This window comes from Pomacea canaliculata, linkage group LG3 (genome assembly GCF_003073045.1).
Source record: "Pomacea canaliculata isolate SZHN2017 linkage group LG3, ASM307304v1, whole genome shotgun sequence".
NCBI lineage: Eukaryota > Metazoa > Mollusca > Gastropoda > Architaenioglossa > Ampullariidae > Pomacea > Pomacea canaliculata.
Window position 1 is genome coordinate 43116962 of NC_037592.1, and position 22863 is coordinate 43139824.

General features: G+C 43.9%; 1 protein-coding gene across 1 annotated transcript in view; it reads left to right on the forward strand.

Annotated features, from left to right (window-relative positions):
* The window catches only part of LOC112559700, a 68541-nt gene extending 49836 nt beyond the window's left edge, over nt 1-18705 (forward strand). Inside the window, exons 14-18 of the mRNA XM_025231034.1 lie at nt 2560-2751; nt 11357-11464; nt 13025-13118; nt 15990-16027; nt 18528-18705. Of these exons, the coding sequence (XP_025086819.1) occupies nt 2560-2751; nt 11357-11464; nt 13025-13118; nt 15990-16027; nt 18528-18679 (584 nt within the window). The 3' untranslated portion in view covers nt 18680-18705. The remainder of the gene's footprint in view (nt 1-2559; nt 2752-11356; nt 11465-13024; nt 13119-15989; nt 16028-18527) is intronic.
* The last annotated feature ends 4158 nt before the right edge of the window (nt 18706-22863 follow it).

Consider the following 22863-nt stretch of genomic DNA (forward strand, 5'->3'; position numbering starts at 1 on the left):
TGTAGTGAAGACCCTGTTACTCCTCAACACTAACTGAGCTGTCGTGTTGTAGTGAAGACCTGTTACTCCTCAACACTAACTGAGCTGTCGTGTTGTAGTGAAGACCCTGTTACTCCTCAACACTAACTGAGCTCAGGGCTTCTGCTAAGGCTATATTCTTTGGGGTCCCAGGGACCCCTTCAGATTTTTAAGGGGTCCCTGTTCTTCGCCCAAATTTGAAGGGGACCCCATTGACGAAAATTGAAGGGGTCCTCCGAACTTTTAATGCGTACTGTACGCAATTTTTTGCGTAAGCAGAAGCCCTGGAGCTGTCGTGTTGTAGTGAAGACCTGTTACTCCTTAACACTAACTGAGCTGTCGTGTTGTAGTGAAGACCCAACACTAACTGAGCTGTCGTGTTGTAGTGAAGACCTGTTACTCCTCAACACTAACTGAGCTGTCGTGTTGTAGTGAAGACCCAACACTAACTGAGCTGTCGTGTTGTAGTGAAGACCCAACACTAACTGAGCTGTCGTGTTGTAGTGAAGACCTGTTACTCCTTAACACTAACTGAGCTGTCGTGTTGTAGTGAAGACCTGTTACTCCTTAACACTGAGCTGTCGTGTTGTAGTGAAGACCTGTTACTCCTTAACACTGAGCTGTCGTGTTTTAGTGAAGACCTGTTACTCTTCAACACTAACTGAGCTGTCGTGTTTTAGTGAAGACCTGTTACTCCTCAACACTAACTGAGCTGTCGTGTTGTAGTGAAGACCCTGTTACTCCTCAACACTAACTGAGCTGTCGTGTTGTAGTGAAGACCTGTTACTCCTCAACACTAACTGAGCTGTCGTGTTGTAGTGAAGACCCTGTTACTCCTCAACACTAACTGAGCTCAGGGCTTCTGCTAAGGCTATATTCTTTGGGGTCCCAGGGACCCCTTCAGATTTTTAAGGGGTCCCTGTTCTTCGCCCAAATTTGAAGGGGACCCCATTGACGAAAATTGAAGGGGTCCTCCGAACTTTTAATGCGTACTGTACGCAATTTTTTGCGTAAGCAGAAGCCCTGGAGCTGTCGTGTTGTAGTGAAGACCTGTTACTCCTTAACACTAACTGAGCTGTCGTGTTGTAGTGAAGACCCAACACTAACTGAGCTGTCGTGTAGACAAACTTTGCTGTCATTACATTTGTAGACCAAAGAGTTGGTAAAATGAGATTGGATTATTTTTTAAATGAGAAATAGTACAAGAATAAAATTCAGGGACATTGCAAAAATATTAGCAAAACAAACGCGATAATAATAGATCATTTAAAGTCAGGCTAAGTGTTAGAAAATAGGATATAAAATCTATGTAATGGCGAGAATGTAATCGTTAAAGTAAAATCCGCAACAAACAGAAAGCAAGGTAATAACAAGTAGTAAAACATTAAAGAAGGAAAGCTTAAAAAAACTTAAATGCAAGATGTAACTAAAGAAACCTCTAGGTGCGAATAAACAGAGACTTGCACAAAAAACCCAGAAAACTCACAGTAGAACACAACAACTAACCCTGTCAAGGCTTAGCCTCGTTTCCAATACGTCAAACATTGTCTGCGGTGGATGGTAGTGACCGTGTGCGGACGTTTTGCCGACCGGACGTTTCGCCGCATTATGTCACAGAGAGAGAGAGAGTGAGAGAGAGAGCGAGAGAGGGAGAGAGAGAGCGAGAGAGAGCGAGCGAGAGAGAGCGAGAGAGAGCGAGCGAGAGAGAGCGAGAGAGAGAGCGAGCGAGAGAGAGAGAGCGAGCGAGCGAGAGAGCGAGCGAGAGAGAGAGCGAGAGAGAGAGCGAGAGAGAGAGCGAGCGAGAGAGAGAGAGCGAGAGAGCGAGAGAGAGAGAGAGCGAGAGAGCGAGAGAGAGAGCGAGAGAGAGAGAGCTTACTTACTTCTCAAAGAATGAAAGTAACTACTAGATTACACAATAATTCTTTATTTCAAACAAATTTTACACACAGACTTCACAGACAGTTCACTTTGATTGTCACAGATTATGCGCAACAGCTTTGAGAAAAAACATTGATACAATGGCGAGAGAACTGTGTGAGCTAACGGTTCACATGAGGAGGGATAGTGAGAGAGAGTTCACTGACACATTGATACAATGGCGAGAGAAATGTGTGAGCTAACGGTTCACATGAGGTGGGATAGTGAGAGAGAGTTCACTGATACATTGATACAATGGCGAGAGAAATGTGTGACCTAAGGGGCGTCACACACTTGACTTCGGCTAAAGGTCCGTGTGAAATGCCGAAATGAAGTGCCCCGCGCCGAAACGTCCGGCGGCGAAACGCCGGTCGGCAAAACGTCCGACTCCGAAACGTCCGGCGGCGAAACGTCCGGTCGGCAAAACGTCCGGCTCCGAAACGTCCGGCGGCGAAACGTCCGTGTACCGGTAGTGACACAACTGTCTACGTGTGTGTGTGTGTGTGTGTGTGTGTGTGTGTGTGTGTGTGTGTGTGTGTGTGTGTGTGTGTGTGTGTGTGTGTGTGTGTGCACGTGTGTGTGTGAACGTGTGTGTGTGTGTGTTGTTGTTTCTTATTTTCTCAGTGAAATCTCTATTTGGAATCAGAGTGCTTCTAGATGGTAAACAGCTTTACTATTCCGAGAAACCAATGACGAACCCAACTGAGCTGGCTGCAAATGATCTCGGTCAAGTTGTGAAGCTGCAGCGAGAAAAATTTCAGGACAACAAAGAGTGGGACGATCCACTATTAAGGATTTGTGAAGTTGAAGTTTACAGTAAGTACAATGTGTCAACTATGCGAAATTAAATGATATTTATTAAATGTGGAGTACAGATGTCAGATCTCCCCCTCCCTGAGAAAATAGAAACGGTTTAGTAGACTGGTGGTGGTAGTGGAGAGGGTTGAACGCCACCATTGCTTCTCTACATTTCGGATTCTGGATCAACTTGGACTGAAACAGGATGTTTTGTGAACTGTTGTGCACGCCCTTTGTGTTAAGATGATGCCTCTACCAGTTATATCTGTGTAAGTGTGTGTTGAGGCGATGCCTCTACCGTAGGCTGTTGAAAGCATGCCTGGCCTTGTTGATACGGCTTTTGATGTCATCGTCCGCTCCACCATCCTTGTTGACAATGCTCCCCAGATACGTGAAGCGGTCTGTTTCCAGGATGTTCTCTCCTTGAAGTTGGATTGGGAGTTCCTGCTTGCTGTGGATTTTCATCACTTCGGTCTTTTTTCTGTTGACCTTTAAGCCAGTCTTCTCTGCTGCCTGTGCTAGCTTACTCAGTTTGGTTTGTGCATGTTGTTGCCGATGAGGTGGGAGACTAATGATCTGCAAAGTCCAAGTCCTCTAGCTGTTTGGTGAAGGTCCAATGGATACCGGTGTTGTTGTCTTGGGTAAGATCTAGTCTATGACTATCAGGAAGATTGTTGGTAATAATATTCAGCCCTGTCTTACGCTGGTCTTCACTACAAAAGGTTTAGTGAGTTTGCCGTTGTGAGTAACTTGACAGGAAGAGTCTTCGTACAACCCTTGGATGATGTTCATGAGCTTAGGCGGAATGCCGTAGTGGATCATCAACTTCCAGATGACGTCCCTGTCTACACTGTCGAATGCCTTCCACAAAAGTCCACAAAAGTTATATAGAGGGAGGACTGCCACTCAATAGACTGCTCAATGATGATACGGAGGGTGGCAATGTGGTCAGTGCATGACCTATCCTGGCGAAATCCTGCTTGTCCTGGTCTTAGTCTCTTGTCTAGTGCCTTCTTCAGTCTCTCTAGAATTTCCCTTGTCAGGACTTTACTAGGGATGGACAGCAGCATGATCCCCGCCAATTGTTGCACTGGGAGAGGTCTCCTTTCTTCGGTAACTTGACCAGGTGGCCTAGTTTCTAATCTGTTGGTACAAGCTCTTGTTCCCAGATCTTGTGTAGGAGGGGCTGTAAAATTGTTGCTGTTGTTTCTGGGTCTGCCTTTTATGCTTTTGGGGGTATGCCTTCGGGTCCTGCTGCTTTACTGCTTTTCACTCTTTTGATAGGTTTGATGATTTCTGTCGTAGTGGGAGGGCTTGTGTTGACATGAAGTTGTTCAGTTGGTGGTGGTATATCAGGTAAAAGGTCGATTTATGATCTCTTCGAATTGCTCAATCCAGTAGTCTCTTTGTCTTGCATCGTTTGTTATGGTCTTGCCGTCTTTGTCGTTCACTGGCTTGTTTGGGTCACCTGCGGGACCCCGGGGTATACTTGCCTAGCGAGCATTGTAAGAATAGGGTCCATGCCATCCAGCCAGGCATGTCGTAAGATGCGACTAAAGTGGACACCTCACCTAGATGTAAAGTAGGTTGTGGTAGGGCTAAAAACCCTACTATGTAAAATAAAGCTTGTTACAGAAACCAACGCCACAGTATTTGTCACGGATGGCAAAGGTAATGAAGCGCACCAAAAGACTGGACTTATGACGGATGATAGCCAAACCCGAGAGGGAGCTGGCGCCCCAACAGTGGATTTACTCAAGCCGAGGCAAAAATTGAGGGTGAGGTGCTGGAACGTCCAGACCTTGTACCAAACTGGCAGGATGCTCCAACTAGTCAAGGAGTTTGACAACTACAACTTGGACATCCTGGGAGTCAGTGAGGTCAGATGGACCGGCACGGGAAAGAGGAGATTAGCGTCAGGACATACCATCTTGTTCTCAGGAAGATCAGTCACTCAGCACTCTGAAGGAGTGGCACTACTCCTCAACAAGAAAACGGAAAAGGCACTGCTGGAATGGAAGCCTTATGGACCCAGGCTTTTGAGAGCAAGATTCCATTCAAAGTACACCAAGCTGTCAGTGCTAGCTTGCTATGCACCAACAGAAGACTCCGAGGCAGAAGACAAGGATGCTTTTTACGATCAGCTCCAGGCAGCCTCAGAGAGCGTTCCAGCCCACGATATGTTGCTCCTCATCGGCGATCTCAGTGCCAAGGTGGGAAGTGACAACACCTGCAGGGAGCATGTCATGGGCAAACATGGAATTGGAACCATCAATGACAACGGAGAGAGACTGGCAGACTTTTGTGAAGAAAACAACCTACTGATTGGTGGCACACTCTTCCCACACAAAGACATCCACAAGGCAACATGGACATCACCAGATGGGACCACAAAGAACCAGATAGACCATGTCATCATCAACCGAAGATGGAGGAGTTCACTTCAAGATGTCAGAGCCTACAGAGGAGCAGACATTGCCAGTGACCACACTCTTGTGATAGCCACAGTTTCTCTGAATCTACGTCGATCGCGAGGAAAACAGACACGTCAGCAGAGAGTGGAATCGGCAATCTGAAAAATCCAGCCACCAAACGGGCCTTTGCTATGGAAGTAAAGAACAGGTTCCAGGCACTAGGAGACCAACATGAGATGACCTTAGACGATTTCAATCGAGTCTTACAGGAAACAGGAGAGAAAATACTGGGATTCCAACAGAAAAAAAAGAACAGTGGATCAGAGAAGAGACATGGAAGAAGATAGACGAGAGAAAGTCCGCCAAACAAAAAATCAACAGCACTAGAGCCGAACGCCTGAAGGAACAACACAGACAAAGATATATAAAACTAAACAAAGAGGTAAAGAGGATGACAAAATCCGACAAGAGACTACACAGAGAAAGTGGCAGATGAAGCAGAAAAGGCAGCTAGCAAAAATGACCTGAAGACACTGTACAAGATAAACAAACAGCTAAACAACGGGTTTAAGAACAGTGATGTGCCAGTGAAAGACATGAACGGTAATATTATCGAGGGAGAGGCAGGAAAACTACAGCGCTGGAGGGAACATTTTGAGTCAGTTCTGAACAGACCAGATCCCCCTCAGCTTGCGGACATCCAGCCAGCAGCTATAGACCTTGACATCTGCACAGACCCACCAAGCCTGGAAGAACTGACAGCAGCAGTCAAGACAACGAAGAGCGGCAAAGCACCAGGGGCAGATGGAATAACAGCAGAGATGTTGAAAGCAGATATAAATGTGACAGCTCCCAAGCTGACTGAAATCTTCAGGCAAATTTGGGAATCAGGGCAGCTCCCTGATGCGTGGAAGACAGGGCTCATCTTCAAGTTACCCAAGAAAGGAGATCTTGGAGACTGCAATAATTGGAGGGGTATAATACTTCTTTCCCTCACCACGAAGGTCTTTAGCAAGATTGTTTTGTCAAGACTGACGGCAACTCCTGAGAAAGACCTCCGACCACAGCAAGCAGTATTCCACCCTAGGTGATCCTGCTCTGAACACATCTTCATTCTGCGACAGATTCTGGAGCAGAGCAACGAGTGGAACACATTGCTGTATATCAATTTCAACGACCTGGAGAAGGCTTTTGACAGCATCCACCGCGAGTCCTTATGGAAGATCCTGAGGCAGTACGGAGTCCCTGCTCACAGACCCCTTTAACGTCAGTACCGGGGTGAAGCAGGGCTGCATTCTGTCGCCGTTCCTCTTCATCCTGGCCATGGACTGGATCATGAAATCTTCCTCCGACAGTGAGAGGAGAGGGATCAGATGGACCATGACTATGACAGCAACAACAACGCTGGAAGACTTGGACTTTGCTGATGACATTGCTCTGCTGTCACACCGCCACCAAGACATGCAGGAAAAACAAAGGCCTTCTCAGAAACAGCTGGAAACCTTGGCTTGAAGGTCAGTGCAGAGAAAACGAAAAGTATGAGAGTGAACGCCAGAGTCCAAGACAGCATCAAACTAAATGGAGAAGAGATTGAGGAAGTTGACAGTTTCTCCTATCTTGGGTCCAAAATGTCAAACACCGGGGATGCGGAGGTGGAGATTCGAGCCCGACTGGCGAAAGCCAGCCAGGCCTTCGCCTCACTCTGGAGCACATGGAAGGCAAAAAACATCAGCAAGAAGATCAAGCTGAGAATCTTCAAGTCAAATGTGATCAGACCCCTCCTTTATGGATCAGAATCATGGAAGATGATCAAAATCATCAGTAACAAGCTTGACGTCTTCCAAAACAGATGCCTCAGGCGCATACTTATCATCGCTTGGCCATACACCATCACCAACGAAGAACTCCACCGAAGAACTGAAACCGAGTCCATCACCACGCAGGTTCAACGAAGGCGTTGGCGATGGATTGGACATGTGCTCCGCCAGCAGACAGCAGACATTTCCAGAGTCGCCCTACGATGGACTCCAGACGGCCGAAGAAAACGAGGCCGCCCAAAGGAAACTTGGAGAAGAACAGTGGAAAGGGAGATGAAAGGAAAGGGCTGGACATGGGGTCACCTAGAGCGGGTTTCAGCCGATCGACTTCGGTGACGGACTCTGGTTGAGGCCTCATGTGCAACCTGATGCACGAAGAGGAATAGATAGATGCTTGTTTGGGTGAATGTTTCTGCCTGACAGAGTTCACGTTATTTCTTACAGTCGCTTCATGTTTCCCTGTCTAGCTGCTGTCTCTGCTTCCTCTGTCAGTTCATGGGTGAAGCGTCTCTTGTACTCTCTGACAGACCTCTTCTCTTGGCGATTGGCTTCCCGATAATCAGCTCTGAGATCTTCCTTCCTTAGCTGGTCTTGACACTGGTTGAGCTTCTGTTTTAATCCCTTTCTTGATTCAATCTTTGGCCACATCTCTGGGGTCATCCATTCCTTCTGTTTTCTTTTCCTCTTCCTTAGAACATCTGTACAGGTTGTCATTCAAATGCTCTTGTCCAAGTATCCCACTTCACCAGTCAGAACACTGCACGCCAGCAAACACGCAACACGAAATCACCAAGGAACAAGAATACCACACCACAGACAGACAAAAACAAAAACAAAACCAAAATCGCCAGAAAAACCCACTACTCAGCAGAAAACATCTGGGTCTACCACAGCAGCACCAATCCCTGTTTTACTCGCTTTACTCCTCTTGGCGAGCAGGTGATGGATGTGGATGAGCGATGTTTAGTGTCGCCTTCTCCATCCCGCCGTCCCCTGCCTTCTTCTTCTTCTCCCTCAGTTACTGTGGGGCGCTCTGCGTCTCTTCCTCACAGATAAACTAGGTCTACAATCCTTCAACGGAACTGTCGAGGGATCCGAGCCAACTTTGAAGAACTCCGATACCGAGCATCTCCTTTCTCTCCTAGCATGTGCAAAGAAAAGTACATCATAAGTCATCCGAATATTATCCCCCATATATTTACCTTTCATGAATCCTCTCTGATATCCATAAATCACCTCCGGTAGCACACTTTGTAATCGTTAGCAAGACATGCTGAATGCAATCTTACAGTCTACATTCAACAGAAAGAGTGGCCTCCAATTTGTAATAAACTGTTTTGGTTTTTGGTCTTTAGTCAAACAAGTAATTATGCCTTGCCTTTGTGAGGCTGATAACTGGTCTTTTTCAAACCCTTCATTAATTGATCTAACAAGAAAAGTTCCAATGTCCACACAGAAAATTAAAAAAAAAATTCAACAGTAAAACCATCTAGGCATGGGCTTTATTATTTTTCATATTCTTTAGTGCTGAGCCAGCCTCCTGCAGTGTAATAAAGCCCTCCAAAGATTCTGACTCTTCAATAGTTAACACAAGGACATCACGTAGCAGGCTACTTAGCTTGATATCATCTACTGGTCGAAATTTGTACAGTTCTTCATAAAAATGTTGGACGTCCTTTAAAATTTCATCTTGATCCATAATAATGTTTCATTTCCGCTATCCAGGCAACCCATGGATTTATTTACAAAATTTCTTTTCTCCAAATTGCAAAAGTATTTTGTAGCTTGTTTCTCCTTCTAACCCTCATCCACTTTACTCTAGATCTCATAGCCACACCTTCCATCCTTTTATTTATTTCTTCTTGCTGCTCTTTTGTCAGTGAGGTTAACCCAATGATTTCTTCTTTCATTTCTTTCATTTGCATTTGAAGAGCTTCTATGATCGTTTTCTTTTCTTAGATCGAAGATAGTGCTCGATAGGAACTCAGTTTTGTTGTCTGTATGTTCTGTCAGTGAGCGATGTCCGTCCTCCACTTGCTTGCACAAAACTTCAGTAACTCTTTGTAAATTCCCAGTCGGTCTGCTGTCTCACTGTTTGTAATGTTAGCAGTCGGGAAAACTTGGGTCTGAGGGGTTTGACTGATGTTGTCTGTCCTTTCTCGCTGTCGTCTCTCTCTTCTTTCCAATTCTCCAGTCTTCTGCCCGGACGTGCCCAAAATACTTTCGCTAGTGCTGGTTACCTAGTTTTTTTTTGTTTTTTTTTACCATTATTTATCTTTTTTTCTATCTTCAAGAACAGGAGTAACAAACACCACAGCGTGGCACCACACTGCTCAGTCGCCCTCTACTGAGGTGATCACAATGCGCCGTACAGCTAAACCAACGTCACTGTCCTGCCCCAGTTACTACTTTCTCTTACAATAATTTCACTGAAAAAAATTATCCATGGAATTTTCTTAGACACAGTATACAGACGTTTTATCCCAGATGTGTTTATCCAGCAACTCAGACATGAGAAGTTTTTCTATAAGTAAATAAATGCATTCTCTTACACCGAGGTACAGACGCGTCCTACCTCCGCCATGACCATCGCTCACCCCCCGCCCAACTTGGTCCTTTCATTGTCAGACCTCTTAATGAAGGCTTTATTAAGGGTGAATGAGCCTCTCCACAAAAAGGTGCAATCATATGCAACACTGAGATTTTATGTGTATCGATGTCTGGGAGGCTGAGTGTAGAGTTGACAGCATGTAAGAATTTTTTTTTCACATTCTTCACGTTTCATCCAGGGCCGCCGAGAGCCAGCCCGGGCCCCGGGACAGACGACCTCTCCGGGCCCCTTGTACTTGTAATCAGTACCCCGAAATTGTATTCTACAGACTTGAAACTCAACTTCTGCATGTGTAATGCTTGGGTGTTCTGTCCTTAGACCTTTCTTTAAAAGAAAAAAAAGGAGAAGAAGAAAAAAAAAAATCCACTGACCAAGGCCGGGCCCCCTTGACAGCCGCGGGCCCGGGTACACCAGACCCTGTCCCCCCCTCTCGTCAGGCCTGGTTTCATCTCCACCGTCCCCTCGGAGTCCATGTACCCTTACGGAGTCTCTTCGAGAGTATTGCTCAAGCAAATTTGTCTCTTCTTTCTGTTCTTTTGTACAGGCGGTTAAGTCAGCATTTTCTTCTCTTCATTCTTTGATTTGATGCTGATGTGCTCCTAAAGCTTTGTTTACTTCATCGTTCTCTTTTTTAAGTTCAAAGATGTTGCTCGCTAGAAGCTGGATTTGGCTGTCGATATGTTTTGTTAGCGTATGTTGTCCTTCAACTTGTTGCCTCAACACTTCAGTCGCTTGTTGGAGGCTTTCTGAAAGGTTCACTATTTTGTTGCCTGTAGTTGTTGCAATGGGAAAAGCTTCTGTGAGTAGGTCTGTCGGTCGCGAGACTGAGGTTTACCTCTGACACTGTCGCTCTTCTCCTCCTGGGGACTCTGAGGTGTTTTGAGTGGAAGTGCTCAACATACTATCGTTGGAGCTAGTTCCCTGTTTCCTCTTTCCTTTGGTAGTTTTTTAGGGGCCATCTCTTATTGAATCAAAAGAAAAAAAGACAACACAGACGTACCCCCACCACCACCCGACACAGTTCAGCTGCTTTCCACAGAAGTGATGACAAGTCACCGGACAGTGTCATCCTCAACTGCAGAACTTTCTGATTAAGATTTCACTCATTTTTTTACAATAATTGCGTTGAAAATCCATCGAAAGGAACAATTTTGACGCAAACTACAAAACAGTGACCCCTGAAAGTGTTTAATCCACTCACACACGCCGGAAAGTTTGTTTTTTAAATGAATACAGACATTTTCTTCACACAAAGGCACAGACATGTCACAGATCATCGCTCACCCACCCACCTACCCACCTGATAACTTATTTAACTTTTTAATTTGTTTTTCACTTTTGATAACTTTTTAACTTAACCTCAACTTAAATGCTACGACTTGTGGTTGTCTGTTTGGGTTCACTCTCACCTTCTGCTATCAGAGCGCGAGTTACGAGCGCTTTACGCTGCTACATACAAATGACACGAGCTCGTATAGCGAATTTCCGCTCGTAAGTAAGAACACAATTTCCGCAAATGTTTGGCTCGCATCTCGATTTACTAGTACATGGGTTCACTCGTGTGTAGAGGACTCACTGATCTGCAGTAAAAGCATTTCAGATAAACCAAAATCAACATTGAAGCTTACATTTACAGAATGCATTCATGCAATGTGTCATTTGTACTGAGAAAACTAGTTCATGTAGTATATATATATAGTTTAGTTTATCCATTGCTGCTCCTTTGAGGAGCATAGGGCCGCAAATATATATATAGTGTTTTTGTCTTTCTGTATCCATAGCCTGTCGGCCAGGATATTACGGACATGACTGTCAAGGAATCTGCGAAAGGCCAGTCTGTGATAATTTACAGATTTGCAGTCGCATTGACGGGTCCTGCCCAAAGGACGGTAAGTGTTGGCGTCACACATAAATTCTGTTGGTGATTAAGGTAGCAATACAAGTTTTCTATCCATAGCCACTGTAGATAGAGATTGCTATTTGTAAATAACATAATTAACAAACTGCAGAATTGTAAGCTTAATCAGTTACCCAGGCAAAGTCAGGTGTAAGGCATCACCTCAAAACCATTGCCCAGAAGCTGTTAGCAAAGGAGCAGGCAAACTTCAGAGCATGGAGGAGAACAGTTGAACGATGTTAACAGTCATATCCTAAGAGAAAAACATCTACAACACTAACACTTCATCGACTCTAAAAAAGGCGTTCTACAGAGTCTAGAACGAGAGGTCGGGCATGTGATGCAAAAATTGAGCATCTGAGAGTGGGTGTCTCCAGTTATCCAAGCGCTGGACGAGAGGTCAGTAAGTGCAGTACTACTGAATAACCAGAATGGGAACTGTCCTTCACACATTGGAAGGTATTGTCAACCCTGGCTCCTGTGGCCAGTACTGTTCCTGGAAAACGTGCCATAAACCTTCTACGACCACTACACTTCTATTTCCATCAGCTGTGGGCAAATACACAAACTCGCACTTTGCAGATGACATTAATTTAGTCTGGTGACGGGCATCAACGGCGAACTACAAGACCAGGAGACAATGGTAAGCGTTTTTTTTTTCTTTTTTTTAGCAATTCCTTCTGTTGTATGTGCTGTTCAACATTTCGCAGGAAAACATCGTGTGAATAACTTTTCACAGCCACCTCCGTGGGAAGACTTATTAAACTTTCGCTTTGCAAAAGACGTTGACCTGATTGGCAGGCAGCACAGTGACATGCAAGACCTCACAAAAAGACTTACAACGCAGTTGTATAAGGGATGGAGACAAGAAGAAGAAAGTCACAGTTGACACCAACAGGGACTGAAAACAGAGATCTACATTAATAATGTACAACTGCCAAGGTCAGTAGGTTTAAGTAGTTAAAAGCTTCCCTTTCCAATTCAAGTATCTGCACGGAAGAAATTGGCATCCAGATAACAAAAGCAACAGCAGCAGTGACCACGCAGGACAGAATTTGGCTCAGCTGCAGCAGCAGCATCACGAGGTTGACCACCACACACAGGCTTCGTACTCCCCATCCCACTGTACGACTCCTTGCTGACTTCCAAAAAAACAAATCCAGACACTCGACACCAAGTGTTTAGGGAAACACTCATAATCTTCCACATTGGGCACAAGAACAACGATTTTGAACGAAGTGTGGTCGTCGCCCTCGTGGGGTGCCAGGAACCCCCTTTTTGCAACAGTGTAATGGTAAGTGACCAAAGTGATTAATTTTAAATGAGCAATTTGAGCTCAATTACCAAAAACATCGCTGGTTGTAGCCCTGAGCTCAGAAGCATAATTGGTAAAAGTCTTAAGGTTTATGTCATTATGCTGATAGCAGCCAGACTGATCTGTGATAAAACGATATGAACTACCAAAAGTCAAATGGCCCGAAACAAACTCAAATAAAAGAAAATTTACTCAGTGTTGCTGCTCACTAGGAACTTAAAGTGAGGTTTGTTTCAGCCCCAGTTGAAGAGCTTGACTGTTCGAAACTGATCATTGTGGCGGGCTGCTTTGTCCACGTTCTCGTCGTCGCACTCTGCATTCTTGCTGCAAAGTGAGTGTTATTCGATGTGTTATAATATGCGCAAGTCACATCTAAAATACCGGAGTCACGTATCAAATGCCCGAGTCACGAATATGAACAGGGTACTACGGTCCTTATAGGTACTTACAAAGTTGGTAGATTTGGGGGCGAGTAAAGGAAGGCCTTAAAATGCATTTTTTAGCGAATAGGTCCTTATAAATTGTGGCTGTCCTCTTTAAAAAAAAAAACAGAAGTGCTTATTACTCCTTATTTTGTGTAAAGTGTGTTGGCATTATTCTTCTCGCACTCCACTGTTCAAAAACTCGTCATAGTCCTGTCAGAATGTAGGGGACCTGACTATTGCTGTTTTCAAAGGCCAAACTTCTAGAATTAAACCTCAGAATGAGTTTCACTCGGGGTCGATGGGAGAGAGTGGGAGACTGACAAGTCAGATAGAAGCGCTTAGCGAAGCGTGACTACTGCTGTAACCTCACCTCCCTCGCCATTGCGACTACAAGGCTACATTCACACGCTCTGTGAACACATATCTGTTCACAAAGTGCTATCCTTGTATTGTTTGTTGACATACCAGTCAGTATTATCATCATCGTATTGTGACAGGTAATCATTTTTAGATACTTGCTTTAAAATCTATGTTATTGCGAGTACGAGCACTATTTTAAATTGCCCCTGGGATACTGTAATATACTGTATTTTACAGTAGTGTATTGTATTGTACCGTAATGCACTGTATTTTACAGAAGTGTATTGTATTGTACCGTAATGTACTGTATTTTACAGAAGTGTGTTGTATTGTACTGTAATGTACTGTATTTTACAGAAGTGTATTGTATTGTACCGTAATGTACTGTATTGTACTGTATTTTACAGAAGTGTATTGTATTGTACCGTAATGCACTGTATTTTACAGAAGTGTATTGTATTGTACCGTAATGCACTGTATTTTACAGAAGTGTATTGTATTGTACCGTAATGTACTGTATTGTACTGTATTTTACAGAAGTGTATTGTATTGTACCGTAATGCACTGTATTTTACAGAAGTGTATTGTATTGTACTGTACTGTATGTACTGTATTTTACTGTATTTTACAGAAGTGTATTGTATTGTACCGTAATGCACTGTATTTTACAGAGTGTACTGTATTTGTACTGTAATGTACTGTATTTTACAGAAGTTGTATTGTACCGTAATGCACTGTATTTTACAGAAGTATTGTATTGTACTGTAATGTACTGTAATGTACTGTATTTTACAGAAGTGTATTGTATTGTACCGTAATGCACTGTATTTTACAGAAGTGTACTGTATTGTACTGTAATGTACTGTAATGTACTGTATTTTACAGAAGTGTACTGTATTGTACTGTATTTTACAGAAGTGTATTGTATTGTACCGTAATGCACTGTATTTTACAGAAGTGTACTGTATTGTACTGTAATGTACTGTATTTTACAGAAGTGTATTGTATTGTACCGTAATGCACTGTATTTTACAGAAGTGTACTGTATTGTACTGTAATGTACTGTAATGTACTGTATTTTACAGAAGTGTATTGTATTGTACCGTAATGCACTGTATTTTACAGAAGTGTACTGTATTGTACTGTAATGTACTGTAATGTACTGTATTTTACAGAAGTGTACTGTATTGTACTGTATTTTACAGAAGTGTATTGTATTGTACCGTAATGCACTGTATTTTACAGAAGTGTACTGTATTGTACTGTAATGTACTGTATTTTACAGAAGAGCACTGCATCGTATTGTACCCTAATTTTAATTGAATTGAACGTAATTGGAATTGAAATGTTATTCCTCTCCAGAAGGGATACTATAGTGTTTCCGTAGTGAGTGCTGTGTTTAGTGATCCAGATTTAGAAATACCTTTTTAAAAGTAAACTTGTGTAGAAAATGTTTTCTACTTTTGTTGTCTTTAGTGTGTGTAGTTATTAATGTTGGGGTAGGTTGATTAGAAGGGACAATAGGTCATGAACGGGTCAAGCGGGCAGCACATCAGCCGGCTGACGCCCCACCCGTCTGGCTGGTCCATTCAGCAACCGGTGGCCAGTCAGGGGCTAACAACAACACCTGACGTATGGCCAGGGGAGACAACTGGATAACAGCCGACCCCCTCATTGTGCAGCTGAAGGCCGGTACCGCCCAAGGCGACCAACGCCCCTCACATATTGTGTTAGAGTTAGACCCTTGCTAAAAAGTCCAAGTCACCGGACGAAGATATGCCCACCGGAAGGAAGAAAAGGACAGAGTCGAAACAACTAGAAAAACTTTACTTTTCCGGGCGGCTGGCTAGAGAGTGGCCACGACAGAGAGTCCGTCTTGTAACAGACGTAAAAAGGGTCCAAGGGACTTGGAGTTGTATTATCATCTGTGGTAGTGTGTGAACTCCAACTTGAGAATTAGTAGTGAGCTGTATCTTTATGGAACTTAAACGTCATTGGACTTTGTGAACTCTTACATGTGGACTTTGGTGAGCGTGTACTCTGTGGAATACGAAGGGACACCAGAGAGATAAGTGTCGTAATTCATTTAGTAACTGGATGTATGATATGTATATATTTATTCATGTATTGCTAAAATTATATTCTTTAATTATTATCAAGAGCTGCAGTGAATTTGTTGTAATTAGGCGTGTGGGCGAATGTATGAACGAAATAGTTAGCCATTGCGCGCAGGGCCTACATTGCAGTCCATTACAACTTGACCATGGCTATGGCCAAGCAATCACAAAGTGAACATGGCTTTAATTGCATCCTTAAGTCATGTGTTACAAAGCAAAAAAAAAAAAAAAAAAAAAAAAAAAAAAAAAAAAGCATACGATGAAAATGTTAGTGTGATATTACTATCTGTGATTTTTCAGGGTTCTTCCGAGAAAGAAGAGGTCTGGCACTAAACCAGGTAAGCATCACGACTATGTTATCATAGATGTTTTGTTTGCACATCTGAAAGTAAATTTCAATATACATATATTAAGCAGTGACTACCATATGCATTGTGATGTAGTACCCCAGTCCACCCAGTCCAGCCAGCTGGCGGGAACGGATACCTGACTCCACAGAGGGCTGGGGAAGGTATCCAGTGTTGTCCATAGGAATGGGAATCCCATGGGAATCCCATGGGAAACGTCCCATGGGATGGGATGGGATGGGACAGCACACATTTGTATTTCCCATGGTAGTCGATACTTGATATTGCAAAATAAATTTACTGTTATATCATTCATCAAGGATTTAAATATTTCCTCTGAATCATCTATTGTATGTGAAGTAGCAGGAATTATAGAACAAAAGCCGAAAAGTGGTTTTCAGTGTTGTCCATAGGATTGTTAATACCATGGGAATCCCATGGGAAACATCCCGTGGGATGGGACGGGATGGGACAGGCATAAATTGCCATGGGATGGGATGGGACGGGATAGAAAAATATGTCCCATGGACAACCCTGAAGGTATCCTCTGACTCAAACTGAAACTAGTGGTTCTCTGATGAGAAACAAGATATTGCTCATTATAACCAGTGGTGACACTGTGCTGTTTGCATTTTGTACAAGTATCGGTGTTTGTAGAATGTGTGTGTCTTTGTTTGCAAGCAGTGGTGACGGTAATGGTGTTTGCATTGTTTATGTTTAGTTAGGTCTACGTATGTTGTATGTGCGAGTGGGAAAAGAGTGTAGGGGCTCGTGTGATGATGTCAGTACTGTTTCTATTCTGTAGGTGAAGTTTGTGTCCGTACTGTTTGTATTCTGTAGGTAAAGTTAGGTATAGGTATGTGTGTGTGAGAGAGAGAGAGCATTGATGTCTGTACTGTTTGTATTCTGTAGGTAAAGATAGGCTTAGGTAGATGTGTGTTGTGTTTCCACGTTTTCCTTGTTTATTATAAATTGAACAAGCAGTGATCATATAGACGCATTAGAAAAGTATCAGAAGTATGATGTTGGAGATGAGATTCAAATTTTTTTATTCTTTAGCTGATCAAAGTAAGCGGTGAGAAATTAAAAGTTTTGAGATGTATTTTTGAGCAGCGATGATTAAGTAATCTTTTTCTAAAGGAGATTTCTTTTAACAGGCGACACAGTCACCACTACCATATTTAATGATAATAATAACTAATGTATTCATATCGTGACGTCATACGTTTCTATATGTACACTGATGTCTGATGAAGTGTGGTCTCTGCACAGTAGTGTGTGTGTTTGTTTGTATTGTCAATACGTGTGTGCTGTTGAACAGATTGCTGCTGGCCGACGTCCAGCGAGTGACCGTTGAGTTTGGTGACTGTGAGTGTGTCTGTGGATCGTTGATGGCCGAAAGTGGCGGCACTCGACACCTACTGCTTTTAAATTTCATCGTGACATGATCACCAGATCATAAGAAAAAATATATAAATCATAATAAATAAAGATGAGGCATAATTTTTTTCAGAGGATTCTGACTGTATCTCATTTAAGAACAGAAATCTATTGTGCAAACACAAATACGTCATCAAAAGTCTTCTTAAATTATTTATTAAAAGCACTTACAGTTGTTAAACTGCGGGCATTAATGATATGCCGCTATGTAAATTCCTCAATATGCTGTATCTATTTACAAATTCTCAAATGAAAGTAAATTGCTATTTTTCTCTTAAAACGCTCCACACGTGCTGTCCAGTTTTTCTCACTCACGAAGATGTCAACAATTGTATCCGACATGTGTTCTGTCAGACACGACCTAAGGTGGACTAGCTGACATGCAGACTGTGTCGGACTTTGTACTCAAGTCTAAGAAGCAGGCTGTCACACTTTGCTTTTGTCCTTTTGCTTTCATTCTGTTGCCCACTTTCTCAATTAGGCGACAGCAGGTAGCTGTACATGAAGACGGCTTTGTCATATTCAGAGCTTCTCCATAGACTCAACTTACTCTTTACCCATGTCAATAGTCCAAACCGCGTAGCTCGTACAAACGCTATTCTCTGTCTTCCTGTTTTTACATCAAGTACTTCCAAGAAACAAATCTCTTTCTCTGATACTTACCTTATGACATGATGCTATTCCTCCATGCTCCTTGAGCAGAGAATGGTAATCAGTGTGTCCTTGCACGGTAAGACTAGATGACGTCTCCAAGCTGACAGTGGATTATATATATATAGAGAGAGGGAGAGATGATGGTTGACATCTGATGTCCCTGTCTCTTTTGATGGGTCCATGGTTTATCTCAGAGCTTTATATGGTAAACCATATTTCTAATAGTAGTCAGTGACGGATGATGATGATGACGATGATTGATTGATTTGATGATGACGATGACGACGATGACGATAGCGATGACGATGACGAAGCCGGACTGACCCTCGCTACACAAGGCCAACACACCCTACCTTAGCTTAGCGCCAAATCAGTCCGTTCCTTTTTGTTGCTACAGGGAAGCACCAAACAGATACAGACCAAACTAAAAGTGATGATGAAAATAAAGAAGATAAAGGTGATGATAAAGGTGAACAAAGTAGTCAAGGCGGTGAAGAAGAAAAAGAGGAAGAAGCTGAAGCTGTCGAAGAAGCTGAATCTCAGATGTAGAAGCGATGGTACAATCCGTTAAGTCCGCTGAGAAGACGTTTTGCTGGTAACAAGCTAGAATCTAGTTGCAGACTTGTCCACGTCTCTCGCAATGGCCGCTGCTTAGCACCGTGTTACACTTGATTTCCTGTTTGATATTGTGCTCATATACGTGGCATATTTTTAATGTTATTTTATTCACTCTTTGATGAATTAAAAAAGGTTTCACTTTAAGTTTACGTTTTTCTAAAGTAACCAGTGTAAGTTTATCATTACATCTTTTGCTTCCATTCATGCTGCGTTACTTTATTCACTCTTTGTTGAATTTAAACATGTTGCCCGTTCTAAATTTCTCTAAAGCATGCTAGCAGAAATATTTTAGATCCCTAGAAATGCTCAGAGCAAACGCAGTATTAACCATCTTTAAGCAGAAGACAGGGAGAAAGCCCGAGAGAAGAGCCGCGGGTAAATAAAAGAAAGACAATGCTATGAGTGAAAAAATGTTGCTTTGCATTTGTGATTATAAGATTTTTTAATTTGCTGGTTTATGGAATTAATTTATAGTTTGAAACGTTTTGTAATGTTAGTTATGCCCTTCGCCCCTCCTGGTGCATAGGCCATCGACGACCGCCCTCCAACGCCTCCTGTCCTGGGCTACCGTCACCAGCTGACCCCATCCAAATCCGGTGAGCTTGGTGTCGGCGGCGAGGTCCCGTCTCCAGGTGTTTCTCGGCCTTCCTCGCTTTCTCTTTCCCTGGGGGTTCCACGTCAGCGACTGTCTTGTGACGTTGGATGTTGGTTTCCTTAGGGTGTGTCCTAGCCAACCCCATCTTCTCCGCAGGATTTCCTCCTCTATGGGCTGTTGTTTCGTTCTCTGCCACAGGTCGGTGTTGCTTATCCTCTCTGGCCAGTGAATTCTGAGGATTCTGCGCAGGCACTGGTTGACAAACGTTTGGATCTTCTTCGTTTGTGCCCTTGGTCGTCCTCCATGTTTCTGCTCCGTATAGTAGGACTGACTTGACGTTGGAGTTAAAGAGACGGATCTTTGTCGTGTAGCCTATGCTCCCGGAGCTCCAGACCTTTCCAAGCTTTATGAAAGCGCCTCTTGCCTTGTTAATTCTTGTCTTTACATCCGCGTCTGTCCCTCCCTGTTTGTCCACCACACTCCCGAGGTAGGTAAAGGTGTCGACTTCTTTCTAGCGGCTCCCCATCCAACCTGATTGGCTCTTCGCAGTCAATGTTGACCTTCAGGATCTTGGTCTTGCCCTTATGGATGTGTAGCCCCACGTGCCGAGGCTGACTGGATCTCTGATGTCTTTTCTTGCATCTGTCGGTGGCTGTGGGACAGGAGTGCCAGATCGTCTGCAAAGTCAAGGTCGTCTAGTTGGTTCCACAGAGTCCACTGGATTCCATTTCGCCTTTCATTGGTGGCTTGCTTCATCACCCAGTCGATTGCGATCAGGAACAGCAACGGTGAAAGCAGGCAGCCTTGCCTGACCCCTGTCCTCACCTCGAAGCTTCTTGTTAGCTGTCTTTCATGCACTACTCGGCACGTCATTCCCTCATATGAGTTGCGGATCAGGTTGACGATCTTCCTCGGGATGCCATAGTGTCTCAGCAGTTTCCACAGCGTCTCTCGGTCCACACTGTCGAATGCCTTCTCGTAGTCCACGAAATTGACGTAGAGAGGCGAGTTCCACTCTATAGACTGTTCTACGATGATCCGCAGTGTTGCTATCTGGTCTGTGCACGATCGGTCTTGTCTGAAGCCTGCCTGCTGCTCTCGAAGTATCTGGTCCACTGGGCCCTTCAGTCTCTCCAGTATGACTCTGTTGAAGACCTTGCCAGGCACGGACAAAAGAGTGATGCCTCTGTAGTTCTCGCATCGGCTGAGGTCCCCCTTCTTGGGGATCTTTATGAGATGTCCTTCTTTCCAGTCTGCCGGGACCTGTTCCTCTTTCCAAACCCTCTCAAACAGTCTGTGCAACATGTTGACGGATAGGTCAGGATCGGCTTTCAGTGCCTCTGCTGGTATCTCGTCTGGTCCTGGGGCTTTACTATTCTTCAGTTGTGTTATGGCTCTTCTGATCTCGGTTTTGGTTGGCTTGTTGCAGTTGATCGGTAGGTCTCTCGCTGCTTCTTCGATGTCTGGTGGATTTACTGGTGGTGGTCGGTTGAGCAATTCCTCAAAGTGTTCGGCCCATCTGTTCAGCTGCTGGTCTGTTCCCATCAGTGTGTTGCCGTCTCTGCCCTTGACTGGTCGCTCTGAATGTCTAATCTTTCCTGTCAGCTTTTTGGTCGTATCGTACAGTCTCTTCATGTTCCTACTTGCTGCTGCCTCTTCTGCTTCTGTTGCTAGCTCCTCTGTGGTTCCTCTTGTCTTGTTTGATGCTCCGCTTCACTTCGGCATTCGCTGTGCTATACTCTTTCTGCGCTATTGCCTTCTCCGATCTAGTTCTACTGTTGTTGATTTCAGTTTTCTTTCTCTTTCTTTCGAGGATCTTCTTCTGTGTTTCTGGTGTGATCCATTCTTTCTGTTTTGGTTTCCTTCTTCCAAGGACTTCCTCGCATGCTGTATTGAAAGACTCTCTGATGTTGTTCCACTGGGTCTCGATATTTGGGGGTGTCTCTTCGTCAAGTAGTTCTTGGAGTGCTTGAAATCTGTTGTGGACTGCTGTCTTGTATTCTTCTTTCATCTTGGGGTCTTTCAGGTAGTTCACGTTGTATCTTGCTTTTCTTCTTTCGTGTCTGTCCAGTTCTTCTTCAGCTTTAGTTTAAGCTTTGCTGTCACAAGGTGGTGGTCGGACGCCACATCTGCTCCTCTCTTGACCCTGACATCCATCAACGATCTTCTGAACTTTTTTGCGATGCATATGTGGTCTATTTGGTTCTCTGTCACATGGTCTGGTGAAACCCATGTTGCTCGGTGGATCTTCTTGTGTGGGAACACGCTTCCACCAATCACGTAGTTGTTCATGGCACAGATGTCAGCAAACAGCTCCCCGTTGTCGTTCATGTCTCCTAGACCGTGCTTCCCCATCACTTCTTCATATCCTGTATTGTCTGCTCCAATCTTAGCATTGAAGTCTCCCATGAGGATATTGATGTCTCTGTCACTCAGTCTGTTCAGGATGCTCTGCAATTCGTCGTAGAAGTGCTCCTTGGCGTCTTCACTGCTGTCGTTGGTTGGGGCATAGCACAGGATCACATTCATCTTTAGTCTCTTCTTCTTTGTAGAGAAGGACGCTGTGATGAATCGGGGACCTCTTGCCTCCCAGCCAATAAGCGCCTTCTGTGCTTCCTTCTCCAGCATGAACGCTACGCCCTCTGTGTGTGGTGCGCCGTCTTCCTCATGCCCCGAGAAGAGGATCAGCTCGCCTGTTGCCAATCGCTGTTGTCCTGACTGCGTCCACCTAGTTTCACAAAGTCCGAGGAGTGACAGTTTGTAGTCTCGCATTTCTGCTGCTATCTGGGCTGCCTTTCTGCTCGAACATAGTTCGCACGTTCCACGTGCCCATGGAAAGTGTTTTCCTGGTCGATAGAAGGGTGGTCGGTGTTGTAGCTTCCGAAGATCGCTTTCACCGCAACACGTCATACTCCCTCTAGGTGAAGGCCCTTCCTCTTCCAGGACTGTTGGCCATTGTTTTGCTGTTGTCGATGTTTTTGTAGCAAGGGTTTGTTTTACGGGGTGGGGGTGCTAGCCCCACGCCCAACCCTCCTCCTTTTTCAGCCGGGCTTGGGACCGTCCTTGGCGGAGTTGTTTTGTAATGTAAGTGCTGTCAAACAATTGTATACATTGAAATAAGTTTGTCTTCCTTGTAACATTTGTAAGAGCTTGGATTTGCCTCACAAATGTTGACACTGTGACTTTTTTAATTGAATGTCTGCTTTTTCTCCTTTTGACTCCTTTAAAAAGGATGACCAACACATGGATAGATGACTAATTTATTGTTGTTTTGCATTTGTGATTATAAAAGTTTTGAAATAGTTTGGTTATGGAATTGACATCTTTAAAGGTTTTGTGATTGAAATGCTGTCAAAAGGTTGTATACGTTGAAATAAATTTGCTTTTATTGTAACATTTGTAAGAGTTTGATTTTGGCACACTAATATTGAGACTGAGACTTTCGTAATTGCATGTCTGCTTTTTCTCCCTTTGATTCCTTCAAAAATGATGGCCAACACATTGAAAGATTTATAATTTA